At 29.1% G+C, this 26,012-nt stretch overlaps 1 protein-coding gene and 1 non-coding gene across 7 annotated transcripts in view; one reads left to right on the top strand and one right to left on the bottom strand.

The window, feature by feature from the left end:
• The window catches only part of pum (pumilio), a 560,122-nt gene that overhangs the window by 14,525 nt on the left and 519,585 nt on the right, over positions 1-26,012 (top strand). The window contains exon 1 of one of the 6 annotated variants that reach the window (XM_065514303.1): positions 13,168-13,397. The exons of the other annotated variants lie outside the window; for them this stretch is intronic. Coding sequence (XP_065370375.1) covers positions 13,323-13,397 — 75 coding nt within the window. The 5' untranslated portion in view covers positions 13,168-13,322. Of the gene's footprint in view, positions 1-13,167; positions 13,398-26,012 lie in introns of those variants that run through there. 6 annotated transcript variants of the gene reach the window in all.
• Positions 5,172-5,244, bottom strand: TRNAA-AGC (transfer RNA alanine (anticodon AGC)). Its single transcript has one exon. It is a non-coding gene; the product is annotated as a tRNA-Ala (tRNA).

Below are 26,012 nucleotides of genomic sequence, written 5' to 3'. Positions count from 1 at the left end.
GAAAAAAAAAATCTTATTGTAACTCCCACCTTAAAGTATACCATCCATCGACTCAGAATCTTGAGATACATATTTCGATCTAGTTGGTACATAAAATTGTTTCGGCTCAAGGACGATGCCTTTTGAAACTAGCATAAATTGTATGATGATCAGTCACTTTAAGGAGCATAAATATCTTTAAAAAGTTGGTATCTACAAGGAATACAAAAGTTTCATATAGATATAAATCACACGACCTAATTTCATGTCGATCAATAATTGATCCCTCAAGAAAATAAATTATTGAAATTTAAAAGAAAAATGTTTTTGCTAATTTTTTCAGTGTAGGGTATTATATGGTCGGTCTTGACCATATCATTGTTTAAATTTAAGGCTACAATACATCTGTAGAATATAAAATACAGACTAGTTATAATGCTTCGGTTATGGAAAAAGATGTTTTTGAAAAGACCGCTTTTGGGGAAATTTAAAGTGAAAAAATCTGGCTCATTCCATGGATCACATTGCGCAGGTCCGTTAGTCAATCAGCTGTTTGCGTGATGCAGAAATAGATTTTTGTGTTTTGTTTTGAAAGCAAAATACTAATGTTTTACATCAAAGGTGAAAATAAATAGTGAAAAATGGAAATAAAATATAAATTAATATTTAAAATAAGGTGTGCAGCGGTGTGCAATATATTTTTTATTCAAATTTTATTTTATTAAAAATAACCATATTTTTCTTTATTTTCCACCACAAATTTCATACAATTTTCATAACATAGAAGCAGTTGAAATCTTTTATGACGGCATGATTAGCATAGTTTTTTGAAAAGCGTCATATGTATTTGTTGCTTCATGTTTATTCGATATTCGAAAAATCAAGATTTAGAAAAACTCAAAAGCAGTAAAAGCAAATAAAACTGGGGTCTTAACCGGTTGATCATGTATAATGAAACCTAGTATATTCTGGTAGACTTTTTGCAATTTCTGTTTCAATATTTGTATATTACTGGCACTCGGGGAATTATTAAAAACCAGTGCTGGGCAAAAATATATTGTATATATTGGGTTCTTGTGAAACATCCATAAAATCTATAATTTTATGGATGCGCTTCGCTACCCCTGTCGAAGTAAAATAAGGAAAAAATGTGAAAAGATTTTATAAGCAAATAAATAAATATAATTAATACCGGAATTTCTTGATTGTGATTAATTGCATACTATGCAAGGTATTAAAAATATCCTGTGATTTTAAAAAATCTTGAAGCTTTTTTTAAGACATTCGCCTATTTATAGTCAGACTCCTTATAATGATATGAAAGCTATTTATTATAATAGTTAAATTAATGCTTCAAATGAGTTATTTTGTTACCATTGTAGATAAAATATATAAATATTCGAATATCAAGTGAATCTAATTGTAAGAGTCTTTAAACTTTGTGTAAATTACGTTGATGCCAGTGTCCTGTTATGCCAGAAATTAAGAAGGGGTGCCATACCCCTTGTTCCCATCCGTCCCAATTTTGGATAAACTTCATGTACTGGTAAGAAATTGATTCGTATACAATTTGAAGGCTGTCGCAATAATAGTTCCGCAGATATTTGAAAATACTATATACTTTGCATGGGAAGTTACACGCCCACTTATCCTTTCACATTTACAGTTCTCCAGATATTCGAAAATAACTATTTACTTTGTATGGTGCCACGCCCACTAATTTAATACCGCCTATTTTCAGCCAAACCATGTAAAATGATAAGGGACTAAATTTCAAGACTTCCACAATTATAGTTCACCATATATTTGAAAATAACTATTTACTTTGTATGGGAGGTGTCACACCCCCTGTTCCGATCCGTCCCATTTTCAGTTAAACTTCAAACAGTGATACGAAATTGATTCGTGTAAAGTTTGAAGATAGTCTCAATTTTAGTTCTGCAGATATTCGAAAATAACTATTTACTTTGTATGGGTGGTACAAATTTTGCCCTTTTTTGTCCCTTTGTGGTCTATTATTTCTTCCAAGTAATGGAATATCTATGTTCCAAATTTCAATCAAATCGGTGCAGTCCTTTACTCTTGATTGTTTAAGAACTAAAGGTACCAATTTTACCGGTTTTCCCCCTTTAAATCTCTTTTTGGTCCAAGTATTAAAAAAAGATATGGCCTATTGACGCTTCCAAGTAAGGATCTATCTATGTTCCAAATTTAAATATAATCGGTTCAGCCGTTTGGGCGTGATGCTCAAACAAACCAACAAACAAACTTACAAAGACATTTATATATTTATATAGACTAGCATAACCCGGTGCACTTCGCTACCCCTACCCTAGTAAAATTAAAAAAATATGAATGGAAATACGAAAATAACACATACAAAATTTGAGAATCTCTCAATTACAGTTCACTTGATAGTCGAAAATAACTAACTAATTTTGTATGGGAGATACCACTCCTCTGATCCCACCCATTTTTAAACCTTTTATGTAAATATCAAGCTTTACTTTAACTTTCCTTTATAAGGGAGGGGTCATTCCTACTAAGCCGATCATGCTTAGCTAAACTTCGAACAGGGATCAGGAATAAATTCGTTTTTAGCTAACCTCCTTAGAATGGTAATAAATTGATTGATACAGAGTTTAAATTCTTTTAGAATTATAGTTCACCATATATTCAAAATTAATTATTTACTTTGCGCCATAACCACTAATGCAATCCTTTTCCGACCTCTCTAATTTTGGGTGCTATGCCCTCTAATCTAATTCCGTCTATATTCGTCTAAACTCCGCACAGTAATAAGAAATTAATTCGCTAAAAGTTTAAACACTTTTACAATTATAGTTCTACAGATATTCGAAATTAATTATATACTTTGTATAGGGTGTGCCACGCCCACTATTCCAATCCCGAACAATTTCGGCGAAACTATGAAAATTTATAAAAGAGCCATTTAGACTAAGTTTGAAGAATCTTGCAATTATATTTCACAAAATAGTTAGAAATAACTATTTACATTGTATGGGAGGCGACTCACCATTTTTTCCGACCCGTCCCATTTTTCATTAAACTTCATGCAGTAAACCGTTGAAAATCGTCACAATTATAAAATAACTATTTACTTATCTACAATTACATATTTACCCCCATATGCATAAACAGTTTTTTAAATTTCTCAAAGGTTTATAAAATAAATTTTGTTTTATAAACCTTTGATACATTTAAAAATTATTTATGCATATGGGAGTTAGAAAATAAAAAAACACCTTCAAAATATATTTATTAAAGCGAATTTAAATTACTAAATTCTTCTTCTTTGTTTTCTAAAACAACTCTCACCTAAAACAGAGCGAAATCAATAATTGTTTCTCCTATTTATTTACAACAACAAATTGAACAAACACGCACTGCTTTGTTTACTTTTTAGCTTAAGGTTCACATGTACACGTTTTTGCATATGTGTTAGTAACATCTTTAAACGCTTATAACTCCTAAAAAACTGAACCGATTTCAATAAAATATATATTCTGCACTTCTGTGAATAAATCCCTTTAAAATAGTATATTTCTTGCCCAAATTAAATGTATAATGTGAGAGTAAAAGGGGTCTAAAGAAATCGTCTTGCCTATTAATATTATGATATAGATTTTAAGAAAAATTTTATAAATTCCTACATATCAACAATTAACACGTTTTATCAAAATCGCAGGGTAATAGGATAATTTTTATGAAAATCGGAATTACTATAAATTTGTGTTATTGGAGTTCGTTTCTGTTCCATAGAAATTCCAAAAACATGGCTAATAAATAAGTATGTATCTTGGAAATGTATAAAACTTTAAAATATCTTGTTAATTTAAATAATATTTTTAAAGTGTAGTCAAGACACTCTACACAAAATCAGTAACAAATTCACAAATCTGGCAGCTGTGTGTAAATTATTACAAAATACACTTAAACAAAATTTGTGCAAAGTTAGAGAGAGATGAAAAATAATAAAAAAAACCTCGGAAAATGCACGACCTGTAACAAGGTCTGTCTTGTCTTGTGTACCTTTTCTTAACATTAGGGTGTAAGAGAGAAAACTTTAATTAAATTTTGTAGTGAAGAATAAAGAGAGAACAATGAATAAATATTGAGAGTGAGTGATTGAATTTGTTTGTTTGACTCGCAGTTACTCGCCATATAATTCGCAGATGATTTTCTACATAAATATTCTGCTAGTGTAATGTTTGAAAATATGTTTCTCTATTTTTCTTGTATGACACATTCGTTAGTAGTCATTGGCTTTTTTTCTATTTAAGTTTTATTATTTTCTTCTTTTGCTGTTGTTGTTTTCATTTTCATTTTCTATTATTGTTTGCGCAAAACAACAAAAAAACATAAAGAAATAGAAAAAGAATACAACAAATACACACAATACAAACAAAAATGCCGGTTGTCTGTCATATGTATTTAATCAGCATGTTTGGCAAGTTTTTCCACTCTTCTCATCATCATCAGCAGCCGTTTATTTTCAGTTGTTGTTGCTGTTGAGTTGCTTCCTCAAATCTTTGACGATGACAATTACTTAAGATATTGTTGTTGGGTTATGGACTTTGTTTTAAAACAAGCCTCCTTTAGTTGGAACAGATAACACTGAACTAAAGAACAAAAATATACTTCAAAGAGGGTAAAAACCCTTTCCCAATGCATTGTTGCCTGGTTTCACAACAAGCCATAAAATGGAAAAATGGAAATTGTATTTCTTTAATGATTTTTCAATCGCTGGAAAAAATTTTAAAACAAATTGCAGTGATTAAATGAAGAATGAGAATGGTGCAACTATTCTAACAACAATGCCGCAATAACCTATTTGGCAAATTAGAATTTAATTAAAGACAATTTCCAAATAGCGCACACAGACTGAACATTTATTTTTCAATAATAAAATCATAGAAAATTATGTTGTGTTAAATTGTATTTTTGCAGTTTACTTAGAATTCTATATACATAACTAGTTGTACCTAGTCCAACATTAGGGAAAATATTTTATGAAGTCGGACACGAATCTTTTTTATTTTGTTCTATTTATTGCAATTAAATTAAAATTCTATATATATTATAAAATTAAATTTAATTTAAATTCTGTATGTACATTGAAATATGTTTAAAATAAAATCAAATGAAAAAAAATCCGCAAAAATTCGAATTGGAGATGCGGGGCATCGATCCCCGTACCTCTCACATGCTAAGCGAGCGCTCTACCATCTGAGCTACATCCCCATGTTGTGAGTCATTTAACATTTTAACAGTTATTCGAACTCGACCAGCAAATGCCTCTATTGAAACTAAAAATAAAAACTAATAACGAAAACTTACATTCGACTATTAACAACAAACAAACCAGACAGGCATGCTTTTTGTTTTTGTTTTAATTATTTTTGGTAACAAATTTGACCAATATCTATCTATTCTATGTATGTCTGTGCGTTTGTACTATCCCCTCTGCTTTATTTTTAAAGTATCTGTACGAATATTTTTGTATATCTAACCGAGTACATGTGTTTGTTTGTATGAATGTATTTCAAATTAAACGTCAGTCAAGCATACATATGTATTTCAAATAATAAAAAAACCGTTGAATATAAATAAAATAAAGTTCATTGCATTCTAATAAATAAAAAAATAAACAAGATTTCATGTTTTCATTCTAAAATTTTTGGTTTATTTTTGAAAATATAATAAAAAAAATATTTCAAATTGATGATAAATCACAATTTAAATTAAAATACAACTCAAACAAATCTTATCGACTTATCGTTAATAGCGGAAATTTAATTACAATAATTTTTTAAAAAAACTTACTGCTAGAAGAATTATTCTTTTGTTGAACTTTTATGATTGTAGTTCAACTTCAGTAATAATCTTCTTAATTGGCTGAATATTTTTTGAAACCCAATATCCGGAAAAATGCAAAATCTAATATTTTTCTATAATAAGTCGACTGATTCTAATCAACTTTTTTTATAGAATTGTGGCACAGATTTTAAGCAACTTTTTGTAAGCTAAATTTTGTATTGAAAATTTGTCAAAATCTGAGTACGATTTTTTATAGAAAATTTTTCAAAATCTGACCAAGGCTTTCTATAGAAAATTTGTCAAAATCTAAGCAAGGTTTTTCTATAGAAAATTTGTTAGAATCTGAGCACGATTTTCTATAGAAATTTTGTTAGAATCTGAGCACGATTTTCTTAGAACATTTGTCAGAATCTGAGCAAGATTTTCTATAGAAAATTTTTCAGAATCTTAGCAAGATTTTCTATAGAACATTTTTCAGAATCTGAGCAAGATTTTCTATAGAACATTTTTCAGAATCTGAGCAAGATTTTCTAAAGAAAATTTGTTAGAATTTGAGCAAGATTTTCTATAAAAATTTTTTCAGTGTCTAAGCAACATTTTCTATAGAAAATTTGACAAAATCTGAGTACGATTTTCTATAGAAAATTTTTCAAAATCTAAGCAAGGTTTTTCTATAGAAAATTTGTAAGAATCTGAGCAAGATTTTCTTAGAGGCTAGCAAGGTTTTCTATAGAAAATTTAATCCGAGCTAGATTTTCTATAGATAATTTGTTAGAATCTGAGCACGATTTTCTTAGAACATTTGTAAGAATCTGAGCAAGATTTTCTATAAAAAATTTTTCAGAATCTTAGCAAGATTTTCTAAAGAAAATTTGTCAGAATTTGAGCAAGATTTTCTATAAAAATTTTTTCAGTCTCTAAGCAACATTTTCTATAGAAAATTTGTCAGAATCTGAGCAAGATTTTCTATCGAAAATTTTTCAGAATCTGAGCAAGATTTTCTATCGAAAATTTTTCAGAATCTGAGCAACATTTTCTATAAAAAATTTTACAGATTTTCTGAGCAACATTTTCTATAGAAAATTTGTCAGATTTTCTGAGCATCATTTTCTATAGAAAATTTGTCAGATTTTCTGAGCAACATTTTCTATACAAAATTTGTCAGATTTTCTGAGCAACATTTTCTATAGAAAATTTGTCAGATTTTCTGAGCAACATTTTCTATAGAAAATTTGTCAGATTTTCTGAGCAACATTTTCTATAGAAAATTTGTCAGATTTTCTGAGCAACATTTTCTATAGAAAATTTTTCAGATTTTCTGAGCAACATTTTCTATAGAAAATTTTTCAGATTTTCTGAGCAACATTTTCTATAGAAAATTTGTCAGATTTTCTGAGCAACATTTTCTATAGAAAATTTGTCAGATTTTCTGAGCAACATTTTCTATAGAAAATTTGTCAGATTTTCTGAGCAACATTTTCTATAGAAAATTTGTCAGATTTTCTGAGCAACATTTTCTATAGAAAATTTGTCAGATTTTCTGAGCAACATTTTCTATAGAAAATTTGTCAGATTTTCTGAGCAACATTTTCTATAGAAAATTTGTCAGATTTTCTGAGCAACATTTTCTATAGAAAATTTGTCAGATTTTCTGAGCAACATTTTCTATAGAAAATTTGTCAGATTTTCTGAGCAACATTTTCTATAGAAAATTTGTCAGATTTTCTGAGCAACATTTTCTATAGAAAATTTGTCAGATTTTCTGAGCAAAATTTTCTATAGAAAATCTGTCAGATTTTCTGAGCAAAATTTTCTATAGAAAATCTGTCAGATTTTCTGAGCAAAATTTTCTATAGAAAATCTGTCAGATTTTCTGAGCAAAATTTTCTATAGAAAATCTGTCAGATTTTCTGAGCAAAATTTTCTATAGAAAATCTGTCAGATTTTCTGAGCAAAATTTTCTATAGAATCTGAATCTGAGCATGATTTTTCAGAATCTGAGCAAGATTTTCTATAGAAAATTTTTCAGAATCTGACTTAGCGATTCAACTTTATTTTATAAAAAAATAATTATATTTTCTCAGATTCAAGATTTTTTATAGAAAATTGCTCAGAATCTGAGCAAGATTTTCTATAGTAAATTGCTCAGAATCTGAGCAAGATTTTCTATAGAAAATTGCTCAGAATCTGATCAAGATTTTGCTCAGATTCTGAGCAATTTTCTATAGAAAATCTTGCTCAGATTCTGACTTAGCGATTCAACTTTATTTTATAAAAAAAAAAATTATAAAAAAGGGGATTTTATTAAATAAAAATCTGGCAACAAATTTTACTTTTGCTTCATTGGACATTTAAAAATGATTGTTCAAATTAACGCCAATGTATTGGGTATCAATGGTGATGATGTTAATGGTGAAGAGGTCGTCTTCATGAAAGTCATCGTTAAAATAGTCATCGAAAACATAAAACTTATTAAAGAGTCTAATATATTTTTTTTTAGTTTTGCGGAAAACATGTGTGAATATTTTTTTCTCTCATTCTAAAACTATACAAACTTTATTCACATGGAGCCTAAAGGCCTATTCATGTAAATATGCATGTGTGTATTTGAAACAAGTTGCGCACGTTTTTTCTGAGCTTCTTTTTCTAAAAATTTCTCTGGTGTTTATGTTTTTTTTTATTTAACTTCTGTAAATTATTCTAATATAAAATACATATTGCTGTTTTATGAATCTTGTTTTGTTTGTTTCTAAGCTGTTTCTTTCTTCTTATTGTTTATTACTCATCAGATGTTTGGGGGTTTAGTTAAATATTTTCTGTTTTGTTTCCTTTTATTTGTCTTTCGTTTCAAACCCTACAGTTTTGTTTGTTGTCGTTTCTTTTTCAGGTTTCTCTTTTTATTTATTAATGAGTAAGTTGGTGTTTAAAAGCTCTCTTTTTTGAAAACTTTTTTACTGGGTATTTGGTTAAGGAAACAGTGGTTACAATTTGTTAAAAGTTATAAAATGCATTTCAGTGATTTTTATAATATGTTTTTGTAGAGATTTTAATTTTTAGCTAATTTTAATATGGGATTGACAGGTCTTGTAGTTACACATAACTAAAAATATTTCGTTAAGGTTTAATATTAATAATAATGTTAACGCTTTTACGTTTTTTTTTCACTTGTTGGCTTATTGGCATTACTTTTTCTAAATACCTTGTTAAACTCACGCGAGCACTTTTTATTTTAATTTTTTTAGTTTGGGTGTTTTTTTTTTTTGTAAATAATTTGTTTTTAGCTTGAATGTTGTTGTTATCGTGTTTTTATTTTTTTTTAATTTTGCGGCTAAACTTGGAAATATTTGTTTTATATACATTTTTTACATTGTTGTTGTTGTTGTTTCTTCGACCATTTAGTCAACAATACACTTTTTGGTTTGTTTTACGTTTTTTTTTTCTCGTTCAACAGCGAGTGTAGTGTGTCGAGCTGAGTCTGAGAGATTTTCTCAGTTGTCAACCATCGATTGTATTAAAAACTCAACATAAACGGTGTGTTACGGTCTGTTAAAACAAAAAAATGTGATTTGAAATATTTAAAAAAATATTAAATAAAAAGTTTAAATAAAATTTTTAAATTTGGTTACAAAATAAAATAATATTGAAAATTGATTACTAAATCGGGTGAAATAAATAAAAATTAATATAAAATTTGTTATTTTAATGGAAAAGTTTACAAAACAAATTTAATAATAATCACAATATTGTTTTAAAACCAAAATACCTATTTTAAACTCTCTCATATTTAATTATAATAGAATTTTCGTTGTAAAAATCTTAAGTGCCAAATTACAATTTAATAACAAATTTAAAAAATAAATAATCCAAATTTAATTGCAAACCATAACAAATAATACAATTCCTAGTTGTACTATAAATAAACAAAAATTAAAAAATTTATGATCTACTATAACTTAAAATATTAAAAACAAATAAAATATTTCATTTAAAACACAAAAACTCTTAGAATTCTAATTTCTTTAATTTCGAAAAAAAGTCAGTCAAATATTTGGAAAACCAATTTAGTGTTTGTCATAGAGATACTGGCATTAAATTAATGCAGGCTTCAAAACTTCCAATTCTAGTCTTTAAATTTCAATATAAAATATTATTTTCACAGTTATTAAATATGAATGAACAAAACAATGTATTTTAATTTTTTCTTAACAATCAAAACATTTTTGTTATTAGCAGCAATGTTTTTAAAATAATTTCCGATAAAACGTCCAACAAGAGAATTTCGATCTCCACAGTACACAACGTAATATACAATTGATATTAAAATTAGAATTGCGGTTTTGGTTTTTCCTCAATTTAAAAATATGTTTAAAGCGTTAATATTGTTTTAAGAAACTTTTTCGAAAAAAGAAAAATATTATACGGATTTAGTAATATTTTCAACCCTTTAACTAAACCACAAGTTTTATATTTCTCTCAGAACTGCCAGTTGTTTAAGTTTTGGAATCTAATATACTAAAATAGATACCAAATCTTGTTATATCTTTCTCAATCTATGAGAAATGCACTAGAAAACTAATTTTAGCTTTTGGTCAGATTCACAAAAACATTTTCTATAGAAAATTGCTTTGAATCTGAGTAACATTTTCCATACACAAACTTTCAGAATTTCAACAGTTTCTGAAACTGATTTGGGCATTGGTTGAGCAACTTTTTCTATATAAAATAGTCAGCAGAAGAGCAACGTTTTCTATAGAAAATTTCTTAGTATCTGAACATAGTTTTTCTAGATATTTTTTTGAATTTGAGAAACTATTTCTATAGATAGTAGATCAGACAATTTTTCTTTAGCAACTGAGCAATTTTTTCTGTAGAAAATTTATCATTATCTGAGCATATTCTTCTTAATATTGAAAATTGGACAAAATCAACTTTTTCTGCAGAAAATTGGTGAGAAGCTGAACAAGTTTTGTTATTAGAAAATTGTTCAGAAATTGTGTAAATTTATCTGCAGAAAATTGTTAAAAATTTAAACTTTTTTTTTTTTTTTTGGAGAAAATTGGTTAAAATTGGAGCAACTTTTTCTAAGAAAATTTATTAGAAACTAAGCCCAATTTTAGGTCTAAAATTGGACAGAAAATGAGAAACTTCTTCAATAGAAATTTGGAGAGATGCTGAGTAACTATTCCTTAGTTTTTGAGCCACTTTTCTACAAAAAGTGAGTGAGTTTCTGAGGAATTTTTCTATGGAAAATTAGTCAGTTTCTGATCAACTTTTATATTAAAAATTTACCAGTTTTTGAGCTAATTTTCTATGGAAATGTTTTCAGTTCCTGACCAACTATTTTAGGGGAAAGTTGTCACTTTCTGACCGCCTTCTCAGTAGAAAAGTTGTCATGGAAAATTAGTCAGTTTCTGAGCAACTTTTTTTTATAGAAAAGTTGCCAGCTTTTATGTAACTATGTATTCTATAGAGAAGTTTTTAGTTTTTGAACAAATTTTTTATGGAAAAGTATTCTGTTTCTGAAGAATTTCATAACAAACCTTCATTTCTTCCTATAAAATTTCTCTAGAAAATTAATCATTATAAATAAAAATTGTTTACACCTACAAAATATCATTAATGAAATAACAACTAATTACTTAGGAATAACTTGGACACAATTATAATTCAAACACGTGGGTGTCTTTCATTGACAAAATCACATTCTTTATAACTAAAAGTGTCAAGGAATAAGTATAAAAAGAAACTATCCTTTCCACCCACATTTACCACCACCAACCACTCTTCATCCTCTTAAATACTATTATCCATCCAATTATCTGTGTAGCTGACTGGTCTCTATGGTACACGTGATCCATATATAAATAACCGCTGAAACATACGAGTCCAATAAATGTTTACACATTTATACTTTTAAATGTTATAGGAATGGAATGGTTGCTGGCTTTTGTTTCTGTTGTTTGTTGTTGTCGTCATTTTGTTTTTATTATTTGAATTTAATCCACTTTGGTTTATGTTACTCTTTTTCATGGCACACTACAGCCTGTAAAGGCTCAGACCGTTTATCGTAGAGGGTGTAACATTCAGTGACAACTTTTCTATAAAAAAAAGCTGCTCCATATCTGAAAACTTTACTTTAGAAAAAGTTGCTCAAAATATGACCAGTTGTTGAGCATCTGAAATCTTTTCTATAGAAAAAGTTGCTCAGCAACTGACAACTTTTCTATATAAAAAATTGCTCAGCAACTGACAACTTTTCTATAGAAAAAGTTGCTCAGCAACTGACAACATTTCTATAGAAATGTGACAACTTTTCTTTAAAAAAAAAGCCAGTACCTCTTTTAAAATTTATCAGAATCCGATAAAACTGCTAATGAATTTTAAATTGTATTTATTTAAACAAAGTATTTTTTGTTGGACTGTGTAGAACCTTTCGCGATTCGTTTCAACAGAATTTTCTAACGTTCAGCAAAGTCTTGTTTTCCGCCATGTTTTCGTGCTTTAAAGGAAAAATTAAAAATTACATTGTCGGGATTTCTAAAGAAAACAAACATGTTAAAACGCAAAAGAAAAATGAAAAACGCCTGACGAATAATATTTTGGTTTTACTACTAACAGTCGTCGTCATGTATTTTATTTTATATTTCAATTTGTATCTCGTATGTAGTCATCAAAGAATTGTGTTTGTGTGCTCTGGAGTAATTTAAATTGTACAAAGAACTAGAATTGTGTTTTAAATTTATGTGAGACAGCCAACAGCTGATTCATGGACTTGTTTTTATATATATAAAAAAAACTGATTTTAAATCCTTTTAAATAAATTGCCACAAACAAATTAACCAACGTGAATAATATGAAAAATAATTGACCAGCTGCCGTGAGTGTTGAACAACATTGGCTGGATTAAAAATAATAAAAATTGTATTCAATTCATGTTTTCAGTAAAACATATTTATGTTTTATGTTAATTAATTAAAATAAAATAAAAAAATGTTAAATATTTAATGAAAAATCCAACAAATAGTTGAATACAACTATTGTGATTTAAAGTGTCCTATTGTGAATACAAGTGTAGCTATTGCTAATAATTCAAATAATTGTGATCAAAACTTATACATTGCAGTGTTTTTATTATTATAATTTTTGTTTTTTAATATTAATTATTAAATAATAAAAATTGTGTACACTGCAATCTACTGTGCATAAATAATAAAATTTTGTTTATTAATAAAATCAATTAATATTTAAAAGTACAAAAATCCTTATAAAATTATTGTGACCTTGTTCTTGTCTCATGTGCTTAATTGTGTGTTTGTGTGTCTCCGCAGCTTGAGAATTTTAATACTCTAGAATCCTTTAACGGATTTACAACTTAGCTCGATATCTAACGGCTTGTTATACTGCTTTTGTAAATAAAAAAAAAAGATTTAGATCTAAAACACACAGTGTTTGTAAATTTGTATATAGAAGAAAAAAAAAGAAAAGAAAATCCTGGTCTACTCATGATGAAATTTCTACATGAATTTATATTCGATGCACGTAATGCTGAGGATGTGGCATTAACAGCACAAGAAATGGTAAATAAATGCTTTTACAATATCAATTTTATTACACACACAAAGTTATATTTAATACATCTTGAATTACACAATTTAGTTGTTACTTAGAATGTAAGAAACATATTTGTATACGATAAGGTGTTGTGAATACAATAAATAAATTTAATATAAATAAGCAAAATATACTAATCAAGTGTAAGACATGTCAAAAAATTGTTCAGAATCCCTTAATTTTCTTATAGAAAAAAGTTGCTCGGAAATTGACAAAATTGTTTATAGGAAAAGTAACTAAGAAACGGATGACTTTTATAGAGAATGTCGCTGAGAGACTGACAATTTTTCTGTAGAAGAAGTTGATAAAAAACTGACAATATTTCTATAGAAGAATATGTAAAAACTTACAAATAGTCTATACAAAAATTTCAGAGTTCTATAGAAAATGTTGCCCAGCGACAAACTATTTTCTATAAAAAATGTAGCTCAAAGACACAATATTTTCTATAGAAAATGTTGCTAAGCGACTGACAATTTTTCTATAGAAAATGTTGCTCAGAGAGTGAATCTTTTCTATAGAAAATGTTGCACAGAGCCTAACAATCTTTTCTATAGAAAATGTTGCACAGAGCCTGACAACTTTTCTATATAAAATGTTGCACAGACCCTGACAACTTTTCTATATAAAATGTTGCTCAGAGACTGACTCCTTTTCTATATAAAATGTTGCACAGAGATTGACTCCTTTTCTATATAAAATGTTGCACAGAGACTGACAACTTTTTTATAGAAAATGTTGCTCAGAGAGTGACAAATTTTCTATAGAAAATGTTGCTCAGAGAGTGACAAATTTTCTATAGAAAATGTTGCTCAGAGAGTGACAAATTTTCTATAGAAAATGTTGCTCAGAGAGTGACAAATTTTCTATAGAAAATGTTGCTCAGAGAGTGACAAATTTTCTATAGAAAATGTTGCTCAGAGAGTGACAATCTTTTCTATGGAAAATGTTGCTCAGAGAGTGACAACTTTTCTATAGAAAATGTTGCTCAGAGAGTGACAACTTTTCTATAGAAAATGTTGCTCAAAGACTGACAATTTTTTCTATAGAAAATGTTGCTCAGAGACTGACAATTTTTTCTATAGAAAATGTTGCTCAGAGACTGACAGCTGACTTCTGTAAAATTTCAGTTCCATAACATGTTTATATTCTAATTATGCGACTCGTTGGTTATACGGAAACAAAATGTTCATTTAAAATAAATAGTCCATCTAAATATTTATATAATTGAGTTGTGTTTACACCGTTTTCATAGTGAGTGTTTTCTCTATTTAGGGTTGATATTTTTTGTTTGTTTTTTTTTATCAAACTACACCAGAAATTTATACTATTTCCATTTCATCATCATCATTGTCAAAGACCTTAACAAGCAAGCAAACCAATGTATTTTGAGTATATTTTGTTTGGTCTGTGTCTCTTTTTTATTTTTATTTTTGTTACAGTCTATTGTTTTTCGTTTTTTTTTAACAAAAACTAACTAACATTTAAATTAAAATATATATTTTCCGGTTTCAATTATTGAACATTTGTATACAACTTTTGCTTAAAAAAAGGCAGACTGAAAGACAGACAGATACAATGTATTTCACACATATACGCAAATACTGCTGGAAATTAACTGGCAGTCAGACAGACGGACAACACAAAAATAGGGAAAAGTTTGAATTTTAAATATTGTGGTGTAAAAAAATGATTTTCTGCTTGATTAGCTTAATGTTTAATATAGATAACCGTATAGAGTAGAGGGTTATTTCGAGAAATAGAAAATATGCTCGAAACACAATTGCGAATGGTTGGGAACTTGAAAATAATTGAAATTGCTGAAAATAATATTACGCAAATGAAAAGAAAAGTTATGGTCAAGGTGTGGAAAATGAAATGATTCTGTTTTCGAAATAATATACAATGGATTGTATTGCAGATAAACATGCTCAGAATCTGTTTATAAATGCAACATTTTTGAAAATGTTGCTCTGAATTCGTCAACTTTACTATACCAAAGGTGGCCTAGGAAAAATTACACAGAAACTTACAAACTGAAAAGTTCACCAAAATCGTAAAACTTTTCTATATGAAATGTTACTAAGAAACTTTTCTTTAGATGAAGTTGCTTAGAAACCAACAACATTTCTATAGAAAAAAATCCACTGAAACTGACCAACTTTCTCAGTTGCTGACTACTTTTCTAAGTGTGAGGTATGAATTTAAATAAACGTTCACTTGTGCAAAAAATAAAACACATTCAATCCATTTTGAAAATATTTTCACAAGAGGGTTCTAAACACTCAAACACCTCTAACAACAGTTGATCTCCAATAAAATACATATTTTAAATAAACACATCACATTTTCATTTTACACATTTTACAATAAGAACAATGAGAAAAAATCATTTGAAATAATGATTGCGAAAACAGAATTCCAGTGCAGTAAAGTAATGAAAAAGGGGAAAGGCTGATGGACAACAAATTGTGTGAATTACATGCAATAATCGCATCAAAGATTTTTTTAACACTAGTATTCAAATTAAACAGTTAACCTTTGCCACAATTTCCCACAATATTTAATTTATAGAAAATAACTTTCGTTGGCTGATTAGCTGATTTTTTGTTTTAAATCAGAGTAGAAATCAGATAGCATAGAACGAATTATGAATAAGAGAAATAAAGATTGAATGTTTTCTTCACAGAAGTTGAATGGAGTAATGAAAAGAGCTCTGACAAACAATTTCGACTGACCTAAAAAATAAATAACCAAATTTTGTTATGACAATTAAGGAGTGAGATCGAAAAAACCATAACATACATTAATGTTAATAAAAAAGAAACCACTAAGCCAACAGTTTTGATTTTTTTTATTTTATTGAAACTATTATTACAATTTACAAAAAAATAGTATTTTTATAGCTCTAATCAATAGTGATGAATTTATGAACCTCTTCCGGAAACCCTTTCATTAACCCTCTAACCCGCAAAATTTAAAAAGCTAAAAAAAAGTTGTCGAATAATCAGAAATTAAGTTTAGGAACCAGGTGCAAAAAAGGTGAAGAGTGCATTAGGTCATTGTTGCCGGTTTAGGTGTAAAAAACAATAATTATGATAAGATTTTATTGAAAAACTAATGAAAAATAACTAATAAAAAATATTTCGAATAGATCGGGCGACTAAAAGATAGTAAAACTTAGAGGCACTCTTTCGGGTTAGAGGATTAAGGTTTTTACAGAGCTTTCTGTCACTTGTTCGAACAGGTTGTCAATCTCCGTTAAAAATCTACAACACTTTTGGACACCTTTTTTGTGCTCTTCACTTATCTATTAACAAGAGCCCAATATCTCTGGGCCTCCAAACTGACTGGCCTTTGCTCCAGTCAGTTTTACCTGTCAGATTTACTTATCTTGGTACACATGCCACATTATTGTTCTTGTACCACTCAAGACCTTTCTTACCATAGTGATAGGATGTCAAATCAGGCCAAAAATAAGTGGACACATTAAGAATTCTTATGAATAGAAACATTCCTTGATGTAAAATTCAGTATACCATACCAAGAACTTTTTGGGAAAATTTGTCTGCTTTTGGGTCCTAAACTTTTCTTCAACATTCCCTCGAGCATCAGCAACATAAAAATATTGACCCGGAAGCTGCGAATAATTTTTCATACGTACATTTCGTCATCTATTATGCAGCAGGTATATTTTTTGTACAAAATTTGACTTCAATTTCCGTGCTCTATCTTTGGCCTCCAAATTTTTATCAGAGTTCCTGTCAGGAACTTTTTGAGCCTTGTATATTTTTAAACCTGCATACCAAATAGTCGAAGTACTGATCTAACCGGACTGCTTTCCTACCGGATGTGTTGTTAGCTCTTTTGAAAATGCTTTATATTTTTTGGCTTTAGAAACATCATGTGGACCATTCCCTCTACCTGAACCAGGTTTTCCAACAACGGACAAGTTCTCCCGTTACTGTTTAATAACATTGGAAACAGTTTGACGGCAGACCTTTGATTGTTAGGCCAACTTTCTGTAGGACCAAGTTGGGATTTGTTGAAAATATTGAATAATTTCAGTACGCACTTTTTTCTTGTCACTCATTTTAATCAGATTAACAGCAAATGTACATAATACAGACACACTTTTCAAAAGTAACTTGATAAAAAAAAGTTTTAAAAGTTTTAAGGAAAAACGTGTGTTAAGTTTTTTTCAATCTCACTCCTTAAATCGTCGGTTATCGCATCTAAATTGTTTATGCAACCATTTATAATGGTAGCAGTATCATTTCATTGTAAATTTTGAATTTATAACTTCAACTCTATAAGAAATCTTAGGAAATTAACAAAAAAAAAAAAGTCCAACAATTTATGACAACCATTATTTAAACTATATCGACGTCTGTCATTGTTGATGATCAAATACAACAAAAATAAATAAAGGCTAACAAAAATCAATAATGTTGATGACAACTTAATTCTTCGCCCAAAACCAACAATCTCTATGTGCAAATATTTTCAAACTCAAAGTCGTCACACAATTCTAACAAAATTTCTTTCTTTCCATTAATTTCTTTTTGACTCGTGTTTTGACTTCCTACTTTTTGTAATTTTTGGTGAATGAAAAAAATTGCTTCATAGACCCCAAGTATATTAGTGAGTGTGTAGTCTGGGTTTTAGAAGTAATAAACTGGATAAAGTTAACAAACATTGAAACGCTGTTTGGTTAGCGGGTTGGGTTGACTTGACTGTTGACTGACTGACTTTTTTTCCTCTACCTTTTTTTTAGTTCTGGTTCTGTTTGTTGTTGTTGTTATTTATTTTGTTTTGCCTTTTACGGTTTCTTTAAATACCCCTACATACGATTTTTTTATTTTCGTCTTCGTTTCATTTCTAAGTACCTCTATGTAGGTACATATGTAAGTGCAAGTAGTTACAGTAGTGCGGACAAATTGGGAATTTAAAGAGCTTTAAAATTACTATAAATACGTTTCGTCATTTTCCACTAGTCGAAGAAGTTCTTTCGGTTATAATTCAGTAAACACGTCAAACAGTGTCAATTTCAGACTGCTATGGTTTAAGATGCTGCTTTCGAAATATCCAAACAATTTGGGTAATTTAGTTTTACTCATTTAAATTTGACAGAAATCCTCCTGATAAAGATAGTCCTACCTGGAATTGTATAATTTATTGGGGACAATCCAGCGTAATCACATGTCCGGATAAGAGATTCCAAATTATACCAATTTGTGCAGACAATTATTTGTTTTGGTCTCTAAAACAAATATTTTTTTAAACAGTTTTACAAAGTCCCCCGGTAAAATTGTTAAACAATGTTTTGTTTAGTAGTTTCACAACATTCTCTAAAACTTCGGATTAGTTTTTACTCGTTTTTCATAGAAATGTTATCCTACCATATGCGTTTCTCGAGGTGACGTAGTATAGATTCTGTCATCTTGTTTGCTGGAAAACTCCTCCACTGTGAAAATCTCATTTGTAAACGGAATTTTCCTATGAGCGTTATTGTGCCTTTGATATTGCTTTCGTGGTAAATTTCTTCGAATTCGGTTTAACCACTCCACCAGTATTTGCAAACAATTAAACAGCACTATACACTGAATTACGTTGAAACCCTAGCGGCAGCCACGTTCGAGAAATGTTGCCTGTTTCCATGCTAAATTTGTTTGATCTATTGTTTCTCTGAGCGTAGGTTGCATGTGTGATCAAGAAGTTAAAGGCTGTCTTAACGGATCGTTTGTAGTTTGCTAAACAATAAAAGCTGCTGCCGGAAACATAGGAAGGAGTGAATAGTTTATTTCATTTTCGTGAAGGCTCTCTCTCCATGTAATAAACACAAACTCTAGAACGAATACATACCGATTGACTTTTCTGGATTGACGGGAAGTAAACTGGATGGTACTCTATTAGAACTATAATTTGAATCCGCTGTTGCTTACGTGCATTGAGCTTAAACATGGACAAACAACTGGGGTCATCAATTCTCTTTTAAAAATTTAATGTTATACATATATTTAAAAGATAAAAACCATTAACTCATATGTTGGAATATGTCGAACAAATTTTTCAAGGAATTGCCGGGATTATTTTTTTTTTAACAAATTTCGTGAAATTTCGACAAAGTTACAGTATTTTCTCTGCACAAATAAAACAGATCCGATGCGAGCAACAGAAAATCAGTTGATACAGAACAAATATGATTTAAATAACCGAATTTTTCAGTCAGAGAAGAAAATCATTTGATTTCACTGTGTGTAATTTTTGAAATCATGGAAATATAACCATATACGGACACCAGACACACTTTTTTATGGGCCCCCAAAGATTTGGGGAATCGGTGTTATTTTTGCAAGATAGTGATCATTTTCTCAGGCTCATATCATACAAACAGTTCGAAATTTGAGGCAAAGTTGTAACCCTTGTCTTCTTCTTCAAGATCAAAGTCGCAAAAAACTTAAACAAAATAGATTTTTTTACCCTTTTTCCCCTGTCCATAGGTAGCAAACCGTTCAAAATTCAAGGAAACAACTACAACAAGTAAGAAAGTATGGTCGGTCAAGCCCGACCATATAATACCCTACACTAAGTAAAAGAGCAAAAAAAATTTTCTTTTAAAATTTCAATAATTTATATTTTTGAGTGATTTTCGGAAGTGGGCCTTATATGGGGGCTATGACCAATTATGGACCGATCATATAGTGTGATTTATGTCTATATTAAAGTTAACTATGTTGAATTTTGTGTGTTTACCAACATTTTTAAGCGATTTATGCACGTTAAAGTGATTTTCGGAAGCGGGTATATATGGGAGCTATGACTAATTATGGACCGATCGTAACAAAATTTGGTGACATGAATTTTGTGTGTATAAAAATTATTTGGAGCGGAATTTGTGGAGATACATATATAAATTAAACATTTATGACCGATAAAGTCCAATTTCGGGAGGACATTTGTATGGGGGCTAGGTGAAATAATGGACCGATTTCAGCCAGTTTCAATAGGCTTGGTCCTGAGCCGAAAAAATAATATGTATCAAATTTCATCGAAATATCTTCAAAATTGTGACCTGTACTCTGCGCACAAGGTTTACATGGACAGCCAGCCAGCCAGTCGACCATACGGACGGACGGACATCGCTTAATCGACTCAGTGATTCTAATTTTTGGCCGTTACAAACATCTGCACAAACGCATAATACCCTCCCCACTATGGTGGTGTAGGGTATAAAAATGTATCTAAGATCTCAATAAACAACTTTCTAGAACATATGAATTTCCTACGAATGATTATTATCTCCGCTTAGGTAGAAAAAACTAAAGGAATTAAGGGGTTTTGGCCATAAACTATTAAATTATTATAAACTAAAGCATACTTTTAGGCAGCTTAAAAAAATTATTTCGAATTTTTTAAATTTTTTTGCGATTTCAATCTTGAAGATGAAGTTTGAACTGTTTGCAAGATATGAACCTGAGAAAATTATTACTTTGGTTATTGGTTATTTTTTTTCGTCTTGCCTTGTGTTATCAATTAATTCGGTTAACACAATCAAAACAATAAACTGCTGTTACGAACAAAATAAGCAATTGTGAATGAAAAGCAATTTTCTCTTCGAGGGAAATGGATATTTCATGGGAAGATGTTATTGCCGATAGGGGTGATTAAAAAATTCTCGATATTGAACACATTCTTGGAATATTTTCTGGGAAATTTGAAACACTAAATATAGAAAAGTAAATTTTTTAAGATGCTGAAAAATTCCGAAATTTTTGTGAATCAAATCAAAGGTTTGCCTTGTGCTAATATTGCAAACATTACTGCTACGTTACTGCTCTCTTATTCAATGAGTAAAATGTCGTCTAAGTTGTTTTTTGTTTTGTTTAGTTTTGTTACAACTCCTGAGGTCTTTGTACTTTTAACATACAAATATGAAATATGTTTTGTATAAAATGAATTAGAAATCATAAAAAGAAAAGAAATATAAATTTATAAAACCAAAAAAAATTATACATAACAACTGAAATTACTCGTACGACGAGTAGGTACCTACTTAAATACGTTCAAGTTTTTATTTTCTTGTTCTATGGTTCTTCACTTCGCTTTATTTTATTCTTCACCCAAACACGAAATTGTTGTTAAAATCGATAAATGAAACTACTCTACATATTTTGTTGCTAATTGTTGTTGTTATTGTTGTTGTTACTGTTGGTGTATTGTTTCACACATGTGTTAAAATAAGGGTCGGTCTACACAAGTCGACAGCTTAGCTCACTGATTTACTTAACATGACCCAGCAATATTTTATATTGAGGATTTGGAAACATTATAGCATTAAACATAATAAGTATTTTTCAATTCAAATGCTTTTGAAAAGCAGATGTCAAGTAAAAACGTAATGAAATTGTGTTTTTAACTGGTTATGACGTTACAGATACATTACATTTTATAACTATGACTGCTCCACAGTAGGGCAGAATCAGAATTTTTTGGAAATAAATCAATATCTCAATTACATACAAAATTATGCCACTTTGAAACTCCGTCCTTCAAAAATATTTCACTTTTTCATACTAAATTTTTTTTTATAAATTTTCTTAATATTTTATTCAACTCAAGTCATTAGTTCTCAGTCACATTAAGAAAATTTATAGAAATTTTTTAGTTTGAAAAAGTGAAATATTTTTGAAGGACAAAATCTTTATTTATTAACTCAATGAAATTTTCAACGTTTTTTAAAATTGTCATTCTCAATAACAAAATGTAAAAAAACTTGTCAAAAGGTCAAACGGAATCCCGCAATTCCTAAAAATTGGAGCAAAAATCCCAAAAATGGTATTTTTACCATTTTGCCCATGGGGTCTACATTTCCTGCTGGGCTGGGAAAATACTTTGGGGATTTTAGAACATGTGGCACAAATTTGAAATTTTGATAAAAAATAGTTCACATTTCGAAGGGCGTAGGGGCGACATACTAGAAAAATAGGACAAGTTTTTTATACTAAAATGTTCTTCGTAAAGATACCTTACAGAAAAATATAAAATTGTTATATATTCTTAAAGAAAGTTTATTTTTAATAAAGAAAGATTTAAGTCACCTTTTCGCACAAAAAAACAGCAAAAATTAAAAATTTTTTGAATATTTAAATTGAAAATCGTTTATTTTTGGATCCATGGGAAACAAAAAAATTTTACATGTCTAAGGTACCCTACTTTGAGCCCCATAGGGCCGCCCCTGGATCAGTTGTAGGACCCATTTAAACTCGAATACTCCTTGGCTACGCCCATGTCAAATTTTATACCGATCGGACCAGCCGTTTAAAAATACCAGATTTGATTCTGCTCCACTGTGTGCTCCAACTACTTTACACTCAACAGAAACGATCAGCTGTTCCGTTAACGATACATTACGGTCGGCTAATCCATCCTTAAGTCTTACGTTAAACTCCATCAACGGTCGGCTAATCCTTTCCAGAAAATATCATTTGTCAAATTATGTATTTTCTAAAACCTAAAGTAACCGAAACCATTAAATTTTGTCAGTTTTTTTCGAAACTCTAGTATAAAAGCACAGAAAATTGTTAAGAAAGTTCCAGCTGTCACAACAACGACAACAACTGCTTCAAATTTAATAACATATTTTTCGCTGGGATTTACTGCTTTATAATAATTATATTTATTGTTTTATTGCAAAATAGATTTTAACCACGTAATGTCTTTAAGTGTATGGATGTGGAGGAAGTCGTGTAAGAGGGGTGGATGTATTGATAAGTGGGTCTGTTAAATTCTATTTGATGTACAATAAAAATATACATAATTTATAATTAAAAAATAAACAATATACAAAATGTATGTCATCAATTTATTGGCTTTCAAACCACCACCTCTCTTCTTTCCATGCATTCTTCCCATTATCCTTTAAAAATGATTTATCTAGTTAATCGAGGGTTTGTTTTATCGTGTGCCAAAAAAGGATTTTTCATGAGTCGTGCAATGTATTGAACTGAATGTACTTAATTTTTATTAAAATAATCAGAATTTTTAATATAAACTACATATTTAAATAGATTAAAAAAAAAACTAAAGAGATTTGGTTAATAAAATGTAATTTGTGATGACCTGTCATAATCATTACTTGCTGGTAATGGGTTTTTAGAGTTATTCACCTTTTTAAGGGGTTAAAAGAAAGTTTTGTTTTAAGTTTGAAGTCTGCGTGATTTTATTTTTAGTGTCAAAAGGTGTTAAAACTTATGTTTAAATAAAATTATTTTTTAACATAAATTATGTTAAAATTGGCTCTTTCAAATAGTCTGCTTGAAAATCCTATAAATACTTAGGGCGTCATTTTATAAAACGAAACGACAAACTTTAATCAAATTTTGTATGGAAAATATTCAAGTACAAAACCTTTTTCTCAGTATTCTTCATACAAATTGCTTACGTTTCTGAACGCTTCGTTTTACAAAATGAGACCCTTAATATGTTTTATAACAGAGTTCAACTAATTAGCAAATCTTTTAAAAAATTAAAATAAAAAACTTGAATACATACACATCTGCTCAAAATAATAGATACACCAAAATTTCTTTTTTAAAAACGAAAAAAAATAATGGTATATTGTAAAATTATAAAAAAAATTCAGTCGATTTTTATTTATAGTTAAAAGGAGAGTAAAAAACAAAAACAAAATATTTCATAATTAATAATAAATATTATAAAGTAAATTAAATTTCTTAAATTTCGAAAAATTTGGTGCTCATAATAATAGATACATTTTTAAAAATTCTTATTAAACAAAAGCTAATAAATTTTATCTTAAAAAAATTAGTTTATTATTAAAGTAAAGCTAGTATCCAGTATATCCACCTTTGTTTTGTAAAACTTTCTCCACTCTTCTGGGCATACTGGATATCAAGTTCTGACACTTCTCCAATGGAATCTCGTACCATATTTTTTGCGTTTTCTCCCATAAATCGTCTTTATTTTTGAAAACTTCCTTCGAAAGCCTTATCTTTAATTCACTCCATAAGTTTTCTATTGGGTTTAAATCAGGGGATTGGCTGGGCCAGCTTAAAACAGGTACGTTATTCTCCAAGAACCAGTTTTTAACTAATCTTGAACTATGTTTTGGGTCGTTGTCCTGCTGGAATGTCCATATTAATGGCATATTTTCCGATGCATATGGAAGCATTACGTTTTCCAATATGTCTCTATACCCACTAGCATTCATGGTATCTTCTATTCAGAATATCGGACCAACACCATTCCATGAAAAGCAACCCCAAACCATTATGTTTCCCCCGCCATGTTTTACCGTCTTTTTTGTAAATTTAACGTGGAATTCTTTTCCTTTTGGTCGGCGTACATTTCTTTGGCAGTCGTTTCCAAACAAATTTATTTTTGTTTCGTCGCTCCATAAAATATTTCTCCATTTTTTTTCGCCTTCACACCCGGACCATTGTAAGTGCTCTTTAGCAAATTCTAATCTTGTCTTGATATTTTTTTGGCGCATTAGTGGCACTTTTCTGGCAATTCTTCCCGGCAATTTAGCTTGTAAAAGACGACGACGAACTGTTTGTGGACTGATTTCGTTACATAGCTCCGCAGAAATAGCTTTCGATGATATGAAAGGGTCTTTTTTAACCATAAGGACGATCCGCCTATCTGTTTCTGGACTGGTTTTCTTTGGTCTACCGCGAGTTTCTCTTTTTTGTTTTTTAGATAAAGCATTTTGGACAAAATGTAAAGATCTTCCTATGCTCTTTGCTATTTCCCGTAATGATTTTCCTTGATTTCTCATCGTTTGAACAATTTTTTTCTCATCTTCGGTACAATGATGATTTCGTCCCATTTTCTTCAAAAGAGTCCTATTTTTTATAAAATTGTTGCTAAAATTTAAATTATACTTACTGTTTCACGTAAATAGGAACAAAAAATTGCACAAAAAAAAAATTGTATATAAACAAATTACAAATTACTGATGTGTATCTATTTTTATGAGCAAATAATTTTTTGTAATTCAAATAAATTCGTTTTTAAAAATCAACATGAAAGCAAATAGTTGCCAGATTTTTGACTGACATGACATTGCCAGATAGAAATTTTAATAATATGATGTATTCTTAACGCTTGCGAGGAAATTTTCAATGTTACCGCCATTTAAATTTTTTCCAATTAGGTGTATCTATTATTTTGAGCAGATGTGTATATAAATATTGGATAATAATCTTACTTTTGCTTTTTTTTCAAAATGATCAAAAAGCTTTTTTCATAAAAATGCTTCTAGTGAAAAAAACTTTTTATGGAAATGATTTTATTGAGAAGATTTTCATAAACAGATTTTTAAAAACAATTTTTTTTAAAAAAATCAGTTTTTTGAAAATCTCAATAAAATATATCTTTCTATAAAAAAGCTTTTTATTGAAATACATTTTTTTTTGGAAAAAATCTGTTGTTTTATGAAAATCTTCTCAAGAAAATCATTGGCTTTTTTTAATTTTTGACTTTTTGATAACAAAACACATTTATATTTAAAAAAGTTTTTTCATATTTTGTTTGGAAATATTTGTACAATATAC

The sequence above is a fragment of the Calliphora vicina genome, chromosome 1 (genome assembly GCF_958450345.1).
Source record: "Calliphora vicina chromosome 1, idCalVici1.1, whole genome shotgun sequence".
NCBI classification, from domain to species: domain Eukaryota; kingdom Metazoa; phylum Arthropoda; class Insecta; order Diptera; family Calliphoridae; genus Calliphora; species Calliphora vicina.
The sequence above is the reverse complement of the archived record's forward strand: the minus strand, read 5'-3'. Positions and strand labels throughout refer to the sequence as shown.